Source organism: Cyprinus carpio, chromosome A6 (genome assembly GCF_018340385.1).
Source record: "Cyprinus carpio isolate SPL01 chromosome A6, ASM1834038v1, whole genome shotgun sequence".
NCBI lineage: Eukaryota > Metazoa > Chordata > Actinopteri > Cypriniformes > Cyprinidae > Cyprinus > Cyprinus carpio.
The window spans coordinates 6,995,998-7,014,763 of record NC_056577.1 but is presented as its reverse complement, the minus strand read 5'-3'; the positions used below and the strand labels follow the sequence as shown (position 1 = coordinate 7,014,763).

Here is an 18,766-nt window from a genome sequence, read left to right as displayed (position 1 = left end):
CAAGACCGAAATACAAATGTTTATACTATTACAGGCTCAGGCTGAACCTTCAGATGAGATAAAATATGCATTCTCACCACCGTCTAAAACATATTATATAAAGGTCATAAAGTAGACGTTGTAATAATTCATTAACTCGAGTTAATAAGCAATCATTTGGCATAAATATGCGCTATTCATTGATTGAGAATCACTTTGAAGCATTCTGGAGCGCACGTGTCTAGAACGCGCAACAGCGCCGCCTTTCGACACTACAACGAGCAGCGCTCTTTTTATATTATTGAAATCATATCCTTTTATAATAATATGTCTTAAAGGCAATTCAAAAATAAGCCTACGTATTTTTTAACCACGTCTTAACTTTCGTTTACTTCGAAAGAATGCCCAGTTTATCACAAGAGATGACATCAGCGTTAAATCAGTGCAGTGTTTGGGAAGAAATTTCCCTCAGAGCTCCAGTGGGGGGCTTCAAACCCCGCGCATCAAGTGTCTCTCCCCGGCCCCGAGCACGTGTAACCGGCACCGCTGGAATAATCGAGCTGAAACCGGTTCTTGCCCGTTGTTCTGCAGACTACGCACCTACGTTAGTGAGTTACGCAGGAGTTACGCAAACAACGCACAACTTTCTCGCGCAAGCGTAACTCCAAACTCACTGCTCACGGTCTCCGAGCAGGAATCTGATGTTGAAACCTGTACGGTTACGAACGCCTGCTATTTCACCGGCAATTTAGTATACGTTAAATTGATTGCCTGAAACGATTTTTTTTGGAGATACTGGAAAACGTAACAACTGTATTTAAGGTAAAGTTTATAGCTTGTGATGGAATGAGAGGTGACTGTTAGCATGACCGGCTAACTGACAGAAATCAGCTGACGTGTATTGCTCCACCTTATTTCAAATATTTTCCAATGTGTTTATTGTCAGTTTTGCATTTTACGAAGAAAACAATACCAGTTTTTAGCCGTTGCAGGATATTTGAGGTATGCTGGGCCAGAGAAATTAGCATTAGCTTTTACTAAGATCTGCTTTAGTAACGTTAGTATGTTTTTGTTTGACATTTAATTCTGTGGTACGCTGCAGATTTCTACATGTTTATGTAATATTTTAATATTTAAATGGCGGTTTCAGTGTTTTAAATCTGTCTGCTGCTTGTGTACTGTTGACAGCTGTGTGTAAAGTGACAGAAAGAGCGAGAATCATGATGAAGATCAGTCCCCATTCACTCTTCCTCTTCGGTCCTTAAGACACAGGCAAGTTAAACATTAAATATAAATCAGCCCCCAGAAGCTTTAACACACGACTAGCTTGTCTTGGTTGTGTGTGATGGTAACAGTGCTTACTTAATCAGGTTGGGTATTAAATTAATTTCTCCCTCATACAGTCTGGAATCAAAGCTTGAACGTCTCAGACATCACAACGGCCACAGAAGAGATCAAAGGGAGGGAGTTGAGCTCTTCCTCTGTGCAAGCTTCATCATCATCCTCTACATCTGCAATGGAGGTTGCCCTGGTGAGTTGGTGCTAAGGATGTGTGCTTTACTGGAGATGTTGTACTGAAGTTAAACATTAAATGTTGAATAACCTGAAGGTGAATATATTAGAATATCCTGAGATTGAGCTACTTAACCTGACTGGCTATTAAAAAGCCATGCTTTTCTGATATATTCTGCAATGCTGATCGATTACTGAACATTAACATCAGCTTGAATGTGTGCCATTCTTTTTGAAAGAGAACAGTGGTTGTTCAATATAACACATAAAGTCAAGACATGATAAAATTCACTGATACCTAAAGAAACATACACAAAGTTGCTGAAATTAAAAAGAGCACTTATTTTACACAATATCAACTCAGAATTCACTGAAATATTTGAAAACATGAATGTGCATGTTCCATTAAGAATGTTGTATATTTTAAAAGATGCAAAAACTTGTGCATGTGTTTACTGAACAATCAGTCATAGTCACCGGCTGATGCTGATCGTCTCAGAAGGTCCAAATACCTACAGAATTATTGTTTTGACTGACATTTCAATCTCTCTCTAGTAGATAAACGCAATTATATCTTATTATTTTTCATTTCTTATTTGTATTGGAAGGCTGAGGGAGTGTGTATGTTTTTATGACACTGTTTTTCTCAGCACAAAATCTTTTTTGTGTGCAAAAGGCATATAAATATCCGAAAGTCATTTTCTTTGTTGGGCTTCCCGGCTGAACCTATGTTGGAATAATCTGATATATGCATCCAGTGTATGACCCACATTTCCTCTGTCACATCCACACAATCACACACTCGCACACATATACATATGCCTTCAGCAACTGCATGACTCACTGTTCTGAAAGCACTTGATCTGGAACACACACAGAGAGACTGAAACCACGGATGTGCATTTAGGTGCGATACGGAGTGTGGAAAACCAGTGCCGAGATCAGTGAGCACGGAAGCTTGTAGATTAAGCCGTTGAATCTTCTGCTGTTTGGTGGGAGGGCGTTAAAGAGAGATTTGTGGGTATTGTGTTTGAGAGGAGGGAGATGGGGGCTTACTGTGTCATGTGCTGTTAGCGGCAGCAGAAAGAGTGAGAGAGAGAGAGAGATGCAAGAGAAAAAGGACCCTCAGCCCAAATCTGCCAGCAGCCTGGGAAAGGTAGGGCAGATTAGTCAGTGGTTCACTGTGTGTTTCTCTAGTGTGTGTTTCTGTGCAGTTGTGTGTGCATCTGCCCACCACTTGTGTCTTGCTATTTTCATGCATCTAAATGAATCTCAGCGCTCCGAGGAGCCTGTCGGCAGTGCTCGAGTCTTGATGTGCATGTCAGTGTGCGTGTGATGTTGCTGACGGTGTCAGTGTGTGGTTGTGCATCTGTGTTTGGTGTGATTCTCTATTATGGTCAGTTTTGAAGTGCGTTCATGTGTACGTGTGGTCATGCACAAACAACATGTTACTTTTTCTGCATAAATGTACATTGCATAAATGTATTGTAAGGTTTGCTGTCCATGCAGGGCTCTAAATGTAGGATGGATATTCAGTGCGTGAGAATATCCTTTTATCTGGGGTGTCAGTTTTGGTCACCGTGGTGTTTTGTTTTTAGTGCTCTTGCAGTAGATGGTGACTGTTGTGTTGAGAAAATGAAGGCACAAGCCTGTTAAAGGGGGCATAACTTGGAAAACAGAATTATTCTGCTCTTATGAAATAAAACTTTTACAGTGCAGAGCTCCCTTCCTAGTCCACCCAGAATGTTAATGAAAACCAAGCTGCAAAAATATGTTTGTTCATTTGTAGAAATCATCATGGTTTTAACATCATGATGACATTAGCAAATGAATGCCCAATGTTTAAATTTTTCAGTCATATGAAGTGTCTTAATTTTTTTACAATTCGGTTTTATTTTGTTTTATATTCTACTTTCCAAAATTCAGTTTTTTTTTTCCCTGATTTTGTTGTAATGGATTATTTACATTTTAATAATCAGAAAGCTTGTCTAATCAATTGAATTTTTAAAAAATACCTTTTTTTTATTGTAATAAAAATTAATTTAAAACACAATAATGCATCTTTTGTTCATATATTCAAGTTAAACCAAACTTTTATTTTGGTGTTTTACATAGACTGTAAAAAGAGATGGACGACGAAGGCCTCGATATACTTCAAACGAAGTTCATTTACGTTGTTCATGTGGGGCAAAAAGAAGTTTGAAAAGGCTGAGCGACGGTATACTGTTTCCAAACATTCCGACACCCCTGCGGTACTGGAGGCGGGGTGTAGATTAATGTAAACGTGTCGCAATGCTCGTGCGTAGCCCCTAAACAAAACAACGATGAAATGAAGTGTAGGCAATCTAGGTGTGAGACTGGCCCAATGGTCAGAATATTATAGACGAAAGAATAATGATTAGCAGCAGTTCAGAGTCAAGTATCATGTTTGCAATACAAAAGAACCATTCTATTTCCATAATCAGTCATTTATGGGAAGTGTGAATGGCTCATAGTCTAAAAAGTTTAGCATGATGTGGAAAAAATATTGGTGTCAGTTTGTTACTTTATTTTATTAGTGTTCATTTATTTTTTTAAACTGGATAAATTGTTACACCTTTTTATATTTTATGTGGTGTCATGATTTACTTTTGATAAAAACAATGGGTTATTATTGTATATTCGTTTGGCATTTCATTTATTGTATACCCTTTAAATTCGCTTATTGAAAGAACAACAGCAGCAGCAGCAGTAACATGTAACATTTATTTGAAACACATGTATTCGGTACTTGCTACTAGGGGTGGGAATCTATGGGTATCTCACGATTCAATTCGATTCGATTACGATTCAGAGGCCCACGATTGGATTTGATTACGATTAACAATGCATCAATGCATCACAATGTTGTCATACATCCTGTACATCTATTAGAGGTGGGAATCTACAGGCACTTCACAATCCAATCTGATTCCGATTCTGGGAGTCACAATCTGATTCTAAAACGATTCTTGATCTACATTTTTTCCCCAATTAATTCTTCTGCTCTGCAAATACATCTTTACAACTTTACATCTCAAACAAAATTGCAGTTGTATGCTTTTTGTTTATAGTTGGAATCTCTGTATGTCAGTACTTCCATCTTAAAAAAAGGGGGTGTGAATCTTCACTGGTTTCAGAATTCAATTCAATTATGATTATCATTATCAACTCAATATCACAATGCGTCACATTCTCAGTTTTCAATATTACTGCACATGGCTACATTTTCATATAAATTTTATCTTTTTTTTATTTGCAAAATTTACTTTTTTTTATTATACAAGCACAGCAGACTATTTTTTTTAAAACAATTACTTATTTAAAATAAGTGTTCTTTAAGTGTCCGAAAGTTTACAGACAATAGTTGTGGATTTTTATTTTTTTTCCTCAGCATTATTGTCGTTTGATTATTACTGATGAGATCATATATAGACAGTAGCAGCTTTAACAGGCTGCATTCACACTAATGCACAGATCTATTTCGATATCAGATGTTTTGTCCTGCTCTGAAAACATCACTGACTGTGTGTACATCAATTTCATATAAAAGTATTCGAAAATGCAAGTGCATTTAACCGCAGCCACTTCAGGACAACAAACACAAAGCGCATGTGAAAGTCTGTCAGTGCGTGAGTTTCGTGCATCTAATAAGGCCTACTGCATTCCAAACAGCATAAATTAATGCATATCTAAAGTAAAACACGGCGGGTGGAAGCACAGACTGTCAAGCAATGTGCATGTGTCTCACAGCTCAAATTCTGTGCAATGACGCCCGCCGCGTCTCTAGCGCGCACGCGTGCCATATGTGGGAAAAATAAACAAGCTCAGAATCGATTCTGCAATCATTGAATCATTGCAATATCTTTCTAGAGATTAAATGCTTCCTCTGAATCTTTAAAGTCTCTCTGTGAGCGATCGTACAGGTGTGGATATATTTGTACCAGCTCAGCTATTCAACAGTCCAGTGTATTCAGGAGATGTTGTTCTATGGTCGGACCTCCATAGAATGAGAAGCAAACCGGGGGAAAAAATTGCACGTCAAAGAAGGTGGAGTTTCAGAACATACCCACCGATTGCGAAACCGCCACAGACCAATGGAAGCTCAAAGGTGTTTAGGAGATCCCAGAAACAACTCCCCCAGAAAGTTTGCTTTGGTCAGCTGTTTCAAACTGCCAAAACGAAGTCAAAACGAACTTCATGCCGGACTGATTTTGTTCAAAATGATGTCATATCAGTTCGTTCTTCGATTTCGTTTGAAGTATGTCGAGGCCTTGAGTCTCCACTTCCTTCCACTATTGAAAAGTGAATCCAAACTTGAACATACGTTATCTTGACAAGAACTATGTAATTTACAGGATTCGATGAGAGATTTCTTTCATATGTGAGCAAAAAAATTCACAGTTGGAATATACTCAAATGAGCTGAATCGAGCTTGTAAATGAATATCAAATCTGTACATTTGTATTGATATCCAGCCCTACTGTGTCAGGAATTATATTAATTTTTTCATCTTTAAATGAACATTAGCATAAACAACCTGTTTTATTCTAAAGGTCAGAGAGGGGGTGAAAGATGGTCATTGATCTAAACTATGACTGTTTTTGGTGCAACAAATTTGGACTAAAATTATAAGTGGACTTAAAGGAAAATAAAAGAAAATGGTAGAACTGTGTTAAATACGACCCCTTTAAAGTGCTGCCTTAATTGTATTCTCTTAAACTGTAGTTTCATCATGTGATCTTTCTGTTCATCCGACAGTTATTTGACTTTTCCTCTGCTGTCACCCCACATTTTACATCCATCCATTCATACTCTTTTCTAACTTTAACCTTTGTCTTCTCATTCAGTCCTTATTTTCTCAAACTCTGTCTTTCTGGGTTTGTTCTCTCAGGCTCATCCTGCCCTGAAGGCCTTCATGTGCGGCTCTCTCAGCGGCACCTGCTCCACCCTGCTGTTCCAGCCGTTGGATCTGGTGAAGACCAGACTGCAGACCCTGCAGAACAACATGCACCCAGGGTAAGACGCCACCAACAGACATGCCTGCTGTGACCCTCACTGACCGAGTCTAGACATAAGCCTGCCGTTAGGTTGCGGTCTTTCTGCCCTGATCTTTGTCTGGTATTAGATGTCAAGTCTTAGCTGGTCTTGACTGAGAGATAATAAACATGTCTTGCATAGTTAATATACATAATCATTTTTGTTGTCCTTCTGACAAACTGCTAATTTAGCATGTCCTAGATTAAAACAACTTTAATCCTTTTAAGGGAAGCAACGTTATATCCCAGTTTTGCCCAGTAACGATTGCTAAAAGTTTGTGGTTTTTGTCACAGCATGCTTAAAGTTAGTGTTTTGAACAAATGTCGTTGGGATTTTTGTCAGTGGATGATAAAACCGGTACAAATTCTGTAGACTAACATTAAAGGGATAGTTCACCCAAAACTGAAAATTACCCCATGATTTACTTATATCCTCAAACCTTCCTTGGTGTACAGTATCTGACTTTCTTCTTTCAGACAAATACAATCAGAGTTATATTAAAAGATCCTGGCTCTTCCAACCTTTATAATGGCAGTGAATGGCTGTTGATATTCAGTCTCGCGAGAACCATTGTTTTGTTTACAGGAGCAAAGAAAGCAAAGTTTCCTTTGTTTAGCAAAAGAAAACCAGTGTCCTCTTGGCTTAAAATCAAAAATCCTCGTTTTATACTTTGCTCTCTCCTCTGCGCTTCTGCATTCGTCACTTCACACCAGAGCTTACACTTTTTATGATGGATGGATGCACTTTATTGGATTTCTATTGGACTATTGAATATCACCTATTCTATGCCATTAAAAAGTTTGGAATAATTAGGACATTTTTTAATATAACTCTGATTGTATTCATCTGAAAGAAGAAAGTCATATGCACCTAGGATGGCTTGAAGGTGAGAAAATCATGAGGTAATTTTCATATTTGGGTGAGCTATCCCTTTAAAACGACACACAAAGCATATCTACAGATTTTGGGATAAACTTGACCTGAACTGGTAAGCAAAAAAACTACTCAGACGATCGCACCACCCCAGTAACAACACCCTAGCAACCACATGGCAGCACCCCAACAACTCCATAGCAATACAAGCTACTCAGAACACCTTAACAACCTCATAGCAGAACTTAAGCATCACGACAGTGAGTTTAACATATGCACACGCCAGAAAATATGTAAATCTAGTTGTCAGGTTATTGTTTATACAGGTATTGCTCCTCTGTGTGAAACATTAAATGTGAACTTTTTTTATTTACTGGCTTTTGGTTTGTTCTGTGGTTTTGTTACCCTTTTAGTTGATGTGACAACTGTGAGGCTGTAGCTTGTATTTTTGGGTGAGATGCATGATGAGTGTATGCGCCTGTGTTTATATAATCGCGTCCTCTCTGTATGCTGTGTGGGAGTGCTCTGTTATTAAACTGTCTGCCTCTCTCAGCTTCGCAGAGAATAGCTTGTTACCCATGTCATATTATGTGTCCTCATATGCTCAGCATGGCATCTAAACACAAAGATTTTTGTCTCCTTCACCCTTCTTTATCTCTCAGTACGTGCCCGTCTTGACCATTTTTCTGTCTGTCTTTGTCTCTCAGTGCTCCTAAAGTGGGAATGATTACAGTCTTTTTCAACGTGATCCGCACAGAGAAGCTGCTTGGCCTGTGGAAGGGGGTTTCACCAGTGAGTCAAGTGTGTTGGCTGATGTGTCGGTTTCCTTTGGTCCTCGCTCACTGTTTGGTCTCACAACAGCATCAGTGTTGTGCTCTCAGATATACTTCCAATTCTTCATTTAATTGACATTAACTGTAGACCACATATTTAATGTTGTACTAACAAAACCTGTGTCCTATGAGGACTGTTATTGCATATTGTATATTGTATAGATTAAAAGTACACTTTTTTGACACCTGTTTTGTTTTTATTGGTGATGCACAGAAATGAAAATTCTGGGCTGAAACCGAAAACTCAGGATGTAATTGGCTAAAAACCGAAATCGAAAATGAATGTTAATTAATAATCAATTAATTGGTCAAATTTATTTAATAACTCAAATAAAAACTGACTTGTGCAAACATTTAAATTGCAGTTTTTATGTCAACTTAAAATAAGAATTATGTTTCTCCAATTTGATGTTTAAATATAAACATCTAAAGGGTGGCTGTAATAAAAACGTTTTCAAGGCAGATTTATTCAAACATGTTACATAATGATGACAACAGGTTAAGTAAATAGTGTATATATTTATCAAAATGCTTCTCTATATAATTGTTTTTTTATGTACATTGAATTTGCATTCCTGAGGTGTAGCATTACCTGACACATTTTTTTACAAGCTGTTTTCTTGATATCTTTTTTGTGGTTGAAACATTGGTTTTACGGTTACATGAGACATGACACATTTCAGTTAGTTGTTTGTTTCAAAATACCTACTGATGTTCATTTATGTTTATTTTGTGCTACAACAAGTAGTAAAAAGTAAGAGATGATTGGTTCATCTCCATGCTGCCGCTTGAACTGAACTGGTTGCCAAAATTTCAACATATCATTATTTTTTTTCTTTTTTGTATATCAAATAGATTCACTGTTCATCTGTCTCACTGTTTATCTCTCTTTGTCCCCTACAGTCATTCATGCGCTGTATCCCTGGTGTGGGGATCTACTTCAGCACATTTTACTCGCTGAAGCAGCACTTCTTCCAGGATAGGTCTCCGAATGCTGGGGAGGCGGTGTTGCTTGGGGCGGGGGCTCGTTGTGTGGCAGGTGTGGCCATGCTGCCCATCACAGTCATTAAGACTCGTTTTGAAGTGAGTATTATTACTCAGCTCTGACACTCTATGCACATTGAAAATGCATGTCTTCTGCTGTATCTGTGTGTTTGTTCATTGTTGAATGTTTTATTTCAGAGTGGGCGGTACAATTACATAAGTGTAGCTGGTGCTCTTAAAAGTGTGTGTCAGAACGAAGGACCGAGGGCACTTTACTCCGGCCTCACAGCGACTTTACTCAGAGACGCCCCGTTCTCTGGCATCTATGTCATGTTCTACAGCCAGGCCAAAAAGGCTTTGCCACAGGGTGAGCTCCTGATCAGTCATGATTGTGATGTAATCTGAGATTATGGCATTGTTTAATAATGTCTGCTCTCTCTCACTCACTCAGAGATCAGCTCATCCTCCTTTCTTCCACTGGTTAATTTTGGCTGTGGTGTGGTGGCTGGTGTTTTGGCCTCTCTAGCCACTCAGCCAGCAGACGTGATCAAAACCCACATGCAAGTGAGCCCAGCGTTGTATCCCAAGACCAGCGATGCTGTACGCCATGTTTATACTGTAAGCATCATGGGATAAATCATATTTGTTGACCTTTAGTGACCTTTGAAAATGTTTTTAAATACAAAATTCTAATTTTGTATTTAAATTATTTTCTTCATCAAAAAAACCTGAAAATATGTATCCCAGTTTCCACAAAAACTATTGAAACAATTTTAAACATTGATAATAATAAGAAATGTTATTTAAGCAGTAAATCAGCATATTAGAATGATTTCTGAAGGATCATGTGACGCTGAAGACTGGAGTAATGATGCTGAAAATTCAGCTGCGCATCACAGGAATAAATTACATTTTAAAATATATATTTTTAGTTTTGAATGGAGTATGTATTAGATGCACAAAACTCACGTACTGACAGACTTTCACATTCACTTTTTGTTTGTTTGTCCTGAAGCTCTCCAAAATTGATGTAAACCCAGTCAGTTATGTTTTCAGAACAGGACAAAACATCTGATATGTCGAAATAGATCTGTGCATTAGTGTGAAGGCAGTTTATTAAAGCTGCCACTGTCTATAATGTCATCAGTAATAATCAAACAGCAATAATGCTGAGAAAAAAAGAAAAACCCATAACTATGATTGTCTGTAAACTTTCGGATATTTAAAGCACTCTCAGATACAGAAAGTAGTTTTTGTTTATCACTTTTAATTGTCTTTTTTCCTCTTTATTATTTTATATTTGCTTATATGTTTAGAAATGTTTGGCTTAATTCTTAATTGTTTTGATTTATTGTTAATTTGTAATTATTTTAAAAAGTTAGTCTGCTTATATAATTTAATAACAATGCACAAAATAAATTATGATATGAAAATGTAGCCATTTGCAGTAATATTGAAAATTGAGGATGCAATGCATTGTGATGAATTGTGATATTGAATTGAATCGAAATATTGAGATGATAATCCTAATCAAATCGAATCGTGAAACCAGTGAAGATTCATACCCATACAATTTTTACAAATTTTCTCTACACAGAGTGACTGCTGTGAATGTAACTGAAAGATAATATTAACACATAATATCATATCTTTTCATGTTTCCACATTTCATTATCTAGTCAGATGCTCACAGATAAAAAGTCCCACCCAACATTTTGGTCTAAATGTTCTGTTTCAAACTTGACTATCACATTACAGAAGTTAAATGAATTCTGAATGTTCTGTAATTTATAAAAATCTGTTTTTAAACCCATTTGGTGTATTTTATGTGTGGAGTTCATACTGTGTCAGTTTCTTAAGTCACATTTTTGTCAGCAGATTAAAGTCTCTTAGACTAAGTCAGTTACAGAATTTGAATTCTTTTCTCTCTCTGATTTTAGAAGCATGGATTGAGTGGGTTCTTTCGAGGAGCAGTTCCTCGTTCTCTGAGGAGAACCCTCATGGCTGCCATGGCCTGGACTGTGTACGAGCAGCTGATGGCACGCATGGGACTGAAGTCCTAAAGACACCCAACGTACTTAATGTGCGGACTTCATTCTGTGTGTCTCCGCTACAGGAGTGTGCGCTTTTCAGACGATGGTGAAAAGATGGCGTTCTATTGTCCTTGAAGGCTTTATAAAAACAAAAGCAGCTAGTGTTGGCTGAGGTACCGGTAATAGTAGGTTTGTGTGTGTGTGTGTGATTGTCTGTGTGTGTAAGTGTTTTCAGGTGCAGTGAGTCTTTACCCCGTGACACCTCTGACAGTGACATTCCTAAATTGCCACATTGTGAGTTTGTCTGCCTGCATATTGAGACAGGGGTCCGCACTGAAGAATACCAATGAGAGACTGCTGAATCATGTGCCATCAGCTCACAAGAAAACACTCCTTTCACAAGAAGAAAATCCCCGTCTTGGCAACTAACCTTAGAATACCACATGTCTCAGTGTCATTGAAAAGTGCCCACCTTTTCAGGGTTTTCAGAAATGCACGACTCCATAGACTCCAGTGTCTGAGATAGTTCCTAAGCCTAAATCCTTTTTAGTCGAGGATGAGGCTTAGTGGGTGTCCAAGAGACTGGTGTTACAAAGACATGTTGACATAATACTCCAGCACTCCGACAATCAGACCGAATTACTCTAGGGCTGAGAAACTCAACTGACAACACATGACTGTCTCACCAACATACTCCGTTCCGACTATAATTGCTCGTCTCAATGCGATGATTTGTGCTGTTCTACTGATTTCTTGTGCTGTATGACTGGATGGATTTATCAGTGCATTCCGATACACTGGGTTTTTTATTTTCTTGAACGCTCACTCCTAGGCGCAGACAAAGCCAGGATTTGGACTGAATGAGACTTCATAAGATTTAGACCTGGAGAAACATTTAATATTTATTAAAGAACCGGGAGAATAAGTGTTATTGTTCCTGAGAAAACAATGTTTGAAGTGGAACGTATCAGAAATTGCAATACTTAATTTATCGTATTTGCAAACGTCAGATCATTTTGATTGACTATTTGTCGTATTGACATTTTGTGTGAAACCAATGTAAGACTCCATAGTGTCATCGGTGGTGCTCGGTGTGAACACAGTGTAATGTTGATTCAACATGACCCATAGGGGCAGTTTTAGGAAGTCTGTCAAAAACATGTCCAGGTGGTTGTTCAAACTTAAAATTCGTAGAGAAGATTAAGCTTATGAGAACCATTAGGATTTTTGGCTTTGTGACATTAGTTATATTAATTTTAGGCACATTTTCTCCCCAAATTAGCATTACTATATATATATATATATATATATATATATATACTTAATTTTTACAACATGGTAGTCTTTGTTGTCCTGCCTTTAATCAGCAAATTACAGTAATATATACTATAAAACCTTTGATAATAATGGGAGAAAAAACTTCATTTAAAAGTAAAATTCAAGGATGCATAACAATAATGGGAATTTAGGGGAATATACTTAATTGTCTTGTAAATAATGTCACAATGCAAAAATATTTATGGATTCGATGTATAGAATTTGATTTAAGCCAAATATATTTTCTTTCCTTTGTATTGTTTTTTTCCTCTTGAAATTTTGGGGGTTATTATCATGTGGACATGTTTTCATTAAATTCACAGCCTAAACCTTTGGGTTTAATGTTCTCTCGGTTATCTTGGTGATATTACTTTACCATTGCCACTGTATATACTTTGAGAGCTCGTACTCTGTATGTGCACTGGTTAGTGTCAATCTTAATAGGAATTAAAGGTTTTGGTTGTACTACAAGGATCATTACCATATACATTAAATGACTGGCTATTTAAATTCAGGAATTTGTTATATTCAAGTAATAATAATTTAATTTAGTTTGCTGAATTCAATTCCATTAAAAATTTGTTTTAAGTGGTCTTGATGAAAATTAGATTGGCTTCTTCCTGACACAGCATGATAATCTGCTGCAGAATGCACTTCAGTTTCCTTAGTATGAAGTTTGGAAGACATGTGGAGCTAAGTAATACATTAGTTTTATATCAGTTAAGTGGTTCATAAGTTTCGATGACTGCACACTACATGCATATAGTTTGTGAAAGCACTTTAAATTCAGTAAAGTTGATTGCATTCAAACTGATTCTGGGTGGTGTGTGTGTGTGTGTTGGTCACGTTGCTGTGTAAGCCATTGTGCTTTGTGCTGTACTGTGGAGATACTCTTTTGCCTTCACACAATCAGTATTGTCTCTTCAGCATTACTTATTGCCATTATTGTTGATATTTTGTCTGTATGTGACAATATTTGCGCATGCAAATGTTGCCCCTATTTTAATATGTGAATAAATCTGCCCTGTTTTATAAATGGTTGTGAAAGTTTTTTTATGCAGGTGGTTTTGTAAGCTAGCGAAGAAGGATAAAAATCAGTAATGCTCTTTTTGTGCTTTTTGTTAAGGGGAAATGGTTAAGTATACTGTTAACGTGGCACAAAATGGTTTTGCTTCGCTGTTATTCTGTGCTCTGCTGGGTGCTGCTGATGGTACAGACCCTGACAGCCTGACGGCTCTGTGTCCCCAGACATGCAGCCGCACAGTGTGAAGGGGGTCAGGTATGAGGACACCTACAGGGACTGGAGCACTGCTGTGGCACAATCAAACGGCCAGCAGTAATTATAACACAGACACCAGACCTCATCAGTCTACTGTCAGCTTTTGTTTACCTAACTGCAAAATGACTCCAGTATAGTTTTCAGAAGGCTCCTTAAGGAAATAATGATGATATCATAATAATGTCCAGCATAAACCAGAATGCAGACATTAGACTTGTACTGCTATTTAATGGACTTTACATGGTCACAATAAAAAAATGCATTACATGATGTAATTTGCTTATATAGAATATAATATTTCAAATTTTAGAATTTATTTAATAATTTAGTTTTTATTATTTATTTATTAAGTTTTTATTATTAGTATTATTATTTAACAATGCCTACTGGTACCAGTGTTAGTTTAATTGAGATACTATTATAGTTTTAAAAATTTTTATTTTACATTTTCATTTTAGTATAAGTTTTAGTAATTCTGTTGTGTTTTAGACATTATATATAAAACTTTAAATAATTTTTGTTGTAGTTTTAGTATATCAAGCCACACTAAGTGAAAATAGGAAATGTTGACTTGGCAATAAAATATCTTTAATTTTTTTTTTTTAATAATTTTATTTAAGGTAATGTTTATTTATTTCAAGTAACAATATTGAATGGTTTTAGTTTAACTTAACTATAACCCTGATTTTTACTCACTATATTGTGATTGTGTGTGTGTGTGTGTGTGTGTGTGTGTGAAATCCTCCATCGGTAGGGGCAGTAGGTTAATTTGATTAGACACATTGAAAGCAAGGAGCAAAAAATCTCGTGTGATTGGTGAACACCCGTGTATATAAACGACGTCATTTCCTCATCCCGCCCTCTTTTCGCCGTGAGGTGCAGAACTCCATACGGCGTTGTCTCGTGGTGAGCATAAATTTTATAATTTTGTCGATTTTAATCGTCTATTAAAGTCGTATTGTTTTGAATAAAGGCTATAATTGCCAGTATTCATCAAATATGTTAAATGTGAAGTTTCCGCGATTTCTTTTAAAACATGAAACTTAGGCCTTAGTCTCAGCGTGTTATCTTGCACGAGGAAGCGCGTGTGCGGCTGCAGTAAGTGTAGCGCGCGCGCAGTGGTCACTCGTGAGAATATTTAACATGGGTATTTTGATCGACATCAAATGTCTACATACCTTTAATATCTCTTTTAGTTGATTGTGGAAACAAGTTGCACATTTCTTCAGTGAGTTAAAGGTAAAGTGTAGCATCTGATGTGATAACGATGAATCGAAATCGGTGAAGATCCGCACACCGTTAAAGCCTCGCGCTGATGTCGGTGTGGAGGTGTCGGAAGTGTGCTAAAGTGATTCAGCCGGGATTTCGCTAACACCAGTAGGGCTGATGCGTCCTATGACTGGGGTTTGATAGCAACCTGAGCTACATTCATCCTTAAAGCCAGAAATAACGTTACTTGTAATTTTTTTTCTCGACTAATCCTCCTGTACGTTTCCTTCCAGCTCTCCCACTAAACTCGTTACGCAGGGAAAGTGGTCACGATGTCCGGAGGTCTGGAAGTCCTTCAGATGAAGGAGGAGGATGTGCTGAAGTTCCTGGCAGCAGGAACCCATCTGGGAGGAACCAACCTGGACTTCCAGATGGAGCAGTACGTCTACAAGAGAAAGAGTGACGGTAAGAAGTGCAACAAGACACGGGTGAAATGGTTGCGATGTGCATTTCTGGTGCTTTATTAATCTTTGTAGGTTACTGTAACTTACAGAGGTTTGTGAGGGAACTGCAGGTGGTTTGAAAGTTAATTTAAAAACTAAATTAAATAGTTTAAAATTCAAACAACTTCAATTGAATTAAAATTAAAAAAAAAATATTGCTAAGTGTGATTTATCAGATCTTAAAGTTGTGATTTAATACCTGTTCACATCTGATTTTTGCATGCCATTTGTTTGCTCAGAGTTAAGAGTGAGAAGGAAATGGCATGTGACACAGCATGCATCCTATTGGTTGGCCAGTTTTCTTTGCGGTGTGATGGAAAATATATTAGAACCCCTCTCGGTTAAAGTCAGATTCACAGCATTCAGTTTGTTTGTGTCAGTCTGAAAAGAGTTATTAGCCAGTCATTAAAATTAATTATTTGGGGTCACAACATGCACCAGGACCACTTTATTCACATTGACAATTTTTACCATTTTTGAAAACTTTAGTAACGAGAAACATTTATAAACCCATGGTCAAAGATTTTTTTTTTTTACCAAAATAAAAGCTTGAGGGTTTAATATTTGAAACATTAGTTTTCTAACTATTATATAAAAACTAGAAAGATTGACTATATATATATATAATATATATATATATATATATATATATATATATATATATATATATATATATATATATATATATATATATTAGTAGTTAAAAATAGTAAATCACTGAAAGAGGTACATTGAACACAAGTGTGAACGGCAGCACAAGATATTTTATGAGATGAAATGTTTCTCCTTGTGGTCTGACAAAAGAATACATTTTTTTTTACAGTTGTGGTTTGCCCCATGCCACCCTATGCTGTAAAAACAATCAAACGATAAATGAAAGTTAAATATTAAATCGTAATAAGATTAATTGTTTACCTGCATGTCTTGCTCATGGTTCTCTAATGTCAGTTAATGCTCGCATGTGAATGTTAATTTATGGAAACATTTTTGTGATAGTTTAGGATCCACCACCTTAACTGATCTGACGTTTGCATTTTGCAGGCGTGTACATAATCAACCTTAAGAAGACCTGGGAGAAACTGCTGTTGGCTGCTCGTGCCATTGTTGCCATTGAGAATCCAGCTGATGTTTGTGTTATCTCCTCCAGAAACACTGGCCAGGTGATTGACACTGGTTAATGACAGCAGCAAATGTAAAAATCGAAAGAGCTTTTTAACAGGCACATTATTAAAACCTGGCACTGCTGTCGGTGTTTGGGTGTCGGAAGTGTGCTAGAGTGACTTGGCCGGGATTTCGCTAACACCATGAGGGATTTGCCCCATGACTGGGGTTTGATAGTAACCTGAGCCACAGTGTATTTACTCCTTCACTTGCACAGGATGTGTTCTTTGTTAACATGACTGTTGGGGATTTTAATGTTAACAGTCACCATTCTTTCTTGTCAGAGAGCTGTGCTCAAGTTCGCCTCTGCAACTGGTGCGACCACCTTTGCTGGTCGTTTCACTCCTGGAACCTTCACCAATCAGATTCAGGCTGCTTTCAGGGAGCCCCGCCTCCTGATCGTGACAGATCCTCGTGCTGACCACCAGCCGCTGACTGAAGCCTCTTACGTCAACATCCCAACCATTGCCCTCTGCAACACCGACTCCCCTCTGAGATACGTCGACATTGCCATCCCATGCAACAACAAGGTACGAATGAGAAACTAAACTCTTCATGCAAGTGGTGTTTTCTGTGTGGTTTTAAGGTTTTAAATGTGGTGTTTTAGGGTCCCCACTCCGTGGGTTTGATGTGGTGGATGTTGGCTAGAGAGGTGCTGAGGATGAGGGGCACCATCTCCAGGGAGCACCCATGGGAGGTCATGCCTGATCTGTACTTCTACAGAGATCCTGAGGAGGTACGAAGCAGAATATTCTTGTATTGATCACTTTTCTCGTCCACCTATTCAGAATCAGAGAATTTCACATTTGTGAATCCTGTGGGGAAAATATGCATGTACCCTTTTTAATCCAGACATGAGAAAAGTGTTGTGTAGGCCATATTAAGTACATTTATAGAATGTTTAGAGTTGTGTATATACACTATTTTTCTAAGCTGAAATATATAAACTTTGTATTGTTTGTTAAATGATGAATCTTCGTCTGTTTATTAGCTGATATGGCTAATTTAAATACAACCAACCAATATTCAGAATCTGTTGCATAAGGCTGTATGCCATGACTTCTTTAATTGTTCAGAAGTTCTAATTGTCACTGATTGTCTTTCCACCTCTAGATTGAGAAGGAAGAGCAGGCTGCAGCTGAGAAGGCTGTTGGTAAGGAGGAGTTCCAGGGTGAATGGACCGCTCCTGTGCCCGACTTCAACCAGCCTGAGGTTGCTGACTGGTCTGAAGGTGTTCAGGTTCCTTCTGTGCCCATCCAGCAGTTTCCAGCTGGCATTGAGGGTAAGCTGCTTCTCGTAGATTTATTTACCCACATGCTATACATACAATTTTGAAAATTAAATTTAGATAATTTTCAGCTGAACGTTTGAAATGAGTGTGAACTAATCAGCTCTTCTGAACTTTAGCTCCTGCCAAAGCTGCACCAGCTGAGGTGTTTGCAGGTGAGGTTTTCCTGCTTAGTGGCATGAAGTGCATCATACAAAATGAAGTGTGTGTAACATTTGGTGTAATTCTGTATTTCTCTCTCTTCATCAGAGGACTGGAGTGCTCAGCCTGCTACTGAGGATTGGTCTGCTGCTCCCACTGCTCAGGCCGGAGAATGGGGTGGCGCCACTGCAGACTGGTCTTAAGAGATGTTAACAATGCTTGTGAAATCAATAAACTTGGTGGTTTAAAATCTTGTTTCTGATATGGTTTATTTTTTAACTGATTTCTGAAAAAGCAATTAGGGCTATAGTGTCTAATAATTTAGTGTCTAGAACAGGTTAAGTCCACCTCAGCATCTGTAATTATAATTTTTTTTGTTATACTTTTGACACCAAATAATACAGAATGGCAAGTCTTATGTGCAATGTCCTAATGATGGGATAATGAACAGACAGCTGAGCAGTATTCCATAAACCCTAACTGTATATTTTTTTAAGCTTGATTGTAGACATTAGAGTGATCGATTGTGTTGGTTCGCAGCATTCAGTGTTTGGCCAATGAGGTTGAATTTACAATGTTGTTTTTGACAGTTTTCA

The 18,766-nt window shown here is 37.6% G+C and overlaps 2 protein-coding genes and 2 non-coding genes across 6 annotated transcripts; all 4 read left to right on the top strand.

The window, feature by feature from the left end:
- Positions 1-465: 465 nt before the first annotated feature.
- On the top strand, positions 466-13,625 carry LOC109062377 (mitochondrial glycine transporter B). 3 transcript variants are annotated; one of them, XM_042757739.1, is made up of 10 exons: positions 466-801; positions 926-981; positions 1,168-1,251; positions 1,383-1,510; positions 6,404-6,528; positions 8,130-8,214; positions 9,159-9,338; positions 9,438-9,606; positions 9,691-9,857; positions 11,180-13,625. In XM_042757739.1, the coding sequence occupies exons 4-10, from the start codon at positions 1,496-1,498 to the stop codon at positions 11,300-11,302; spliced, it is 864 nt and encodes a 287-aa protein (XP_042613673.1). In that variant the 5' UTR covers positions 466-801; positions 926-981; positions 1,168-1,251; positions 1,383-1,495; the 3' UTR covers positions 11,303-13,625. The 3 variants fall into 3 exon arrangements, with proteins under 3 accessions (XP_042613673.1, XP_042613671.1, XP_042613670.1); XM_042757737.1 differs by lacking the exon at positions 926-981; XM_042757736.1 differs by lacking the exons at positions 466-801; positions 926-981; positions 1,168-1,251 and adding an exon at positions 2,566-2,647 and having other exon boundaries at positions 1,379-1,510.
- Positions 13,626-14,644: 1,019 nt separating this feature from the next.
- LOC109062381 (40S ribosomal protein SA) lies at positions 14,645-18,420 on the top strand. The gene is made up of 8 exons (XM_042757735.1): positions 14,645-14,774; positions 15,371-15,542; positions 16,622-16,740; positions 17,026-17,271; positions 17,349-17,477; positions 17,855-18,023; positions 18,149-18,184; positions 18,279-18,420. The coding sequence occupies exons 2-8, from the start codon at positions 15,410-15,412 to the stop codon at positions 18,371-18,373; spliced, it is 927 nt and encodes a 308-aa protein (XP_042613669.1). The 5' UTR covers positions 14,645-14,774; positions 15,371-15,409; the 3' UTR covers positions 18,374-18,420.
- On the top strand, positions 15,157-15,298 carry LOC122145437. Its single transcript, XR_006160325.1, has one exon. It is a non-coding gene; the product is annotated as a small nucleolar RNA SNORA62/SNORA6 family (small nucleolar RNA).
- LOC122145438 lies at positions 16,797-16,935 on the top strand. The gene has a single exon (XR_006160326.1). It is a non-coding gene; the product is annotated as a small nucleolar RNA SNORA62/SNORA6 family (small nucleolar RNA).
- Positions 18,421-18,766: the final 346 nt, after the last annotated feature.

Coding starts and splice junctions, on each gene's coding strand:
- LOC109062377 (XM_042757736.1), top strand. CDS start 2,597: ATGCAAGAGAAAAAGGACCCTCAGCCCAAATCTGCCAGCAGCCTGGGA. Junction 8,215..9,158: donor TGTGGAAGGGGGTTTCACCA/GTGAGTCAAGTG, acceptor TGTCCCCTACAG/TCATTCATGCGCTGTATCCC. Junction 9,858..11,179: donor CTGTACGCCATGTTTATACT/GTAAGCATCATG, acceptor CTCTGATTTTAG/AAGCATGGATTGAGTGGGTT.
- LOC109062381 (XM_042757735.1), top strand. CDS start 15,410: ATGTCCGGAGGTCTGGAAGTCCTTCAGATGAAGGAGGAGGATGTGCTG. Junction 16,741..17,025: donor CCTCCAGAAACACTGGCCAG/GTGATTGACACT, acceptor CTTTCTTGTCAG/AGAGCTGTGCTCAAGTTCGC. Junction 18,185..18,278: donor ACCAGCTGAGGTGTTTGCAG/GTGAGGTTTTCC, acceptor TCTCTTCATCAG/AGGACTGGAGTGCTCAGCCT.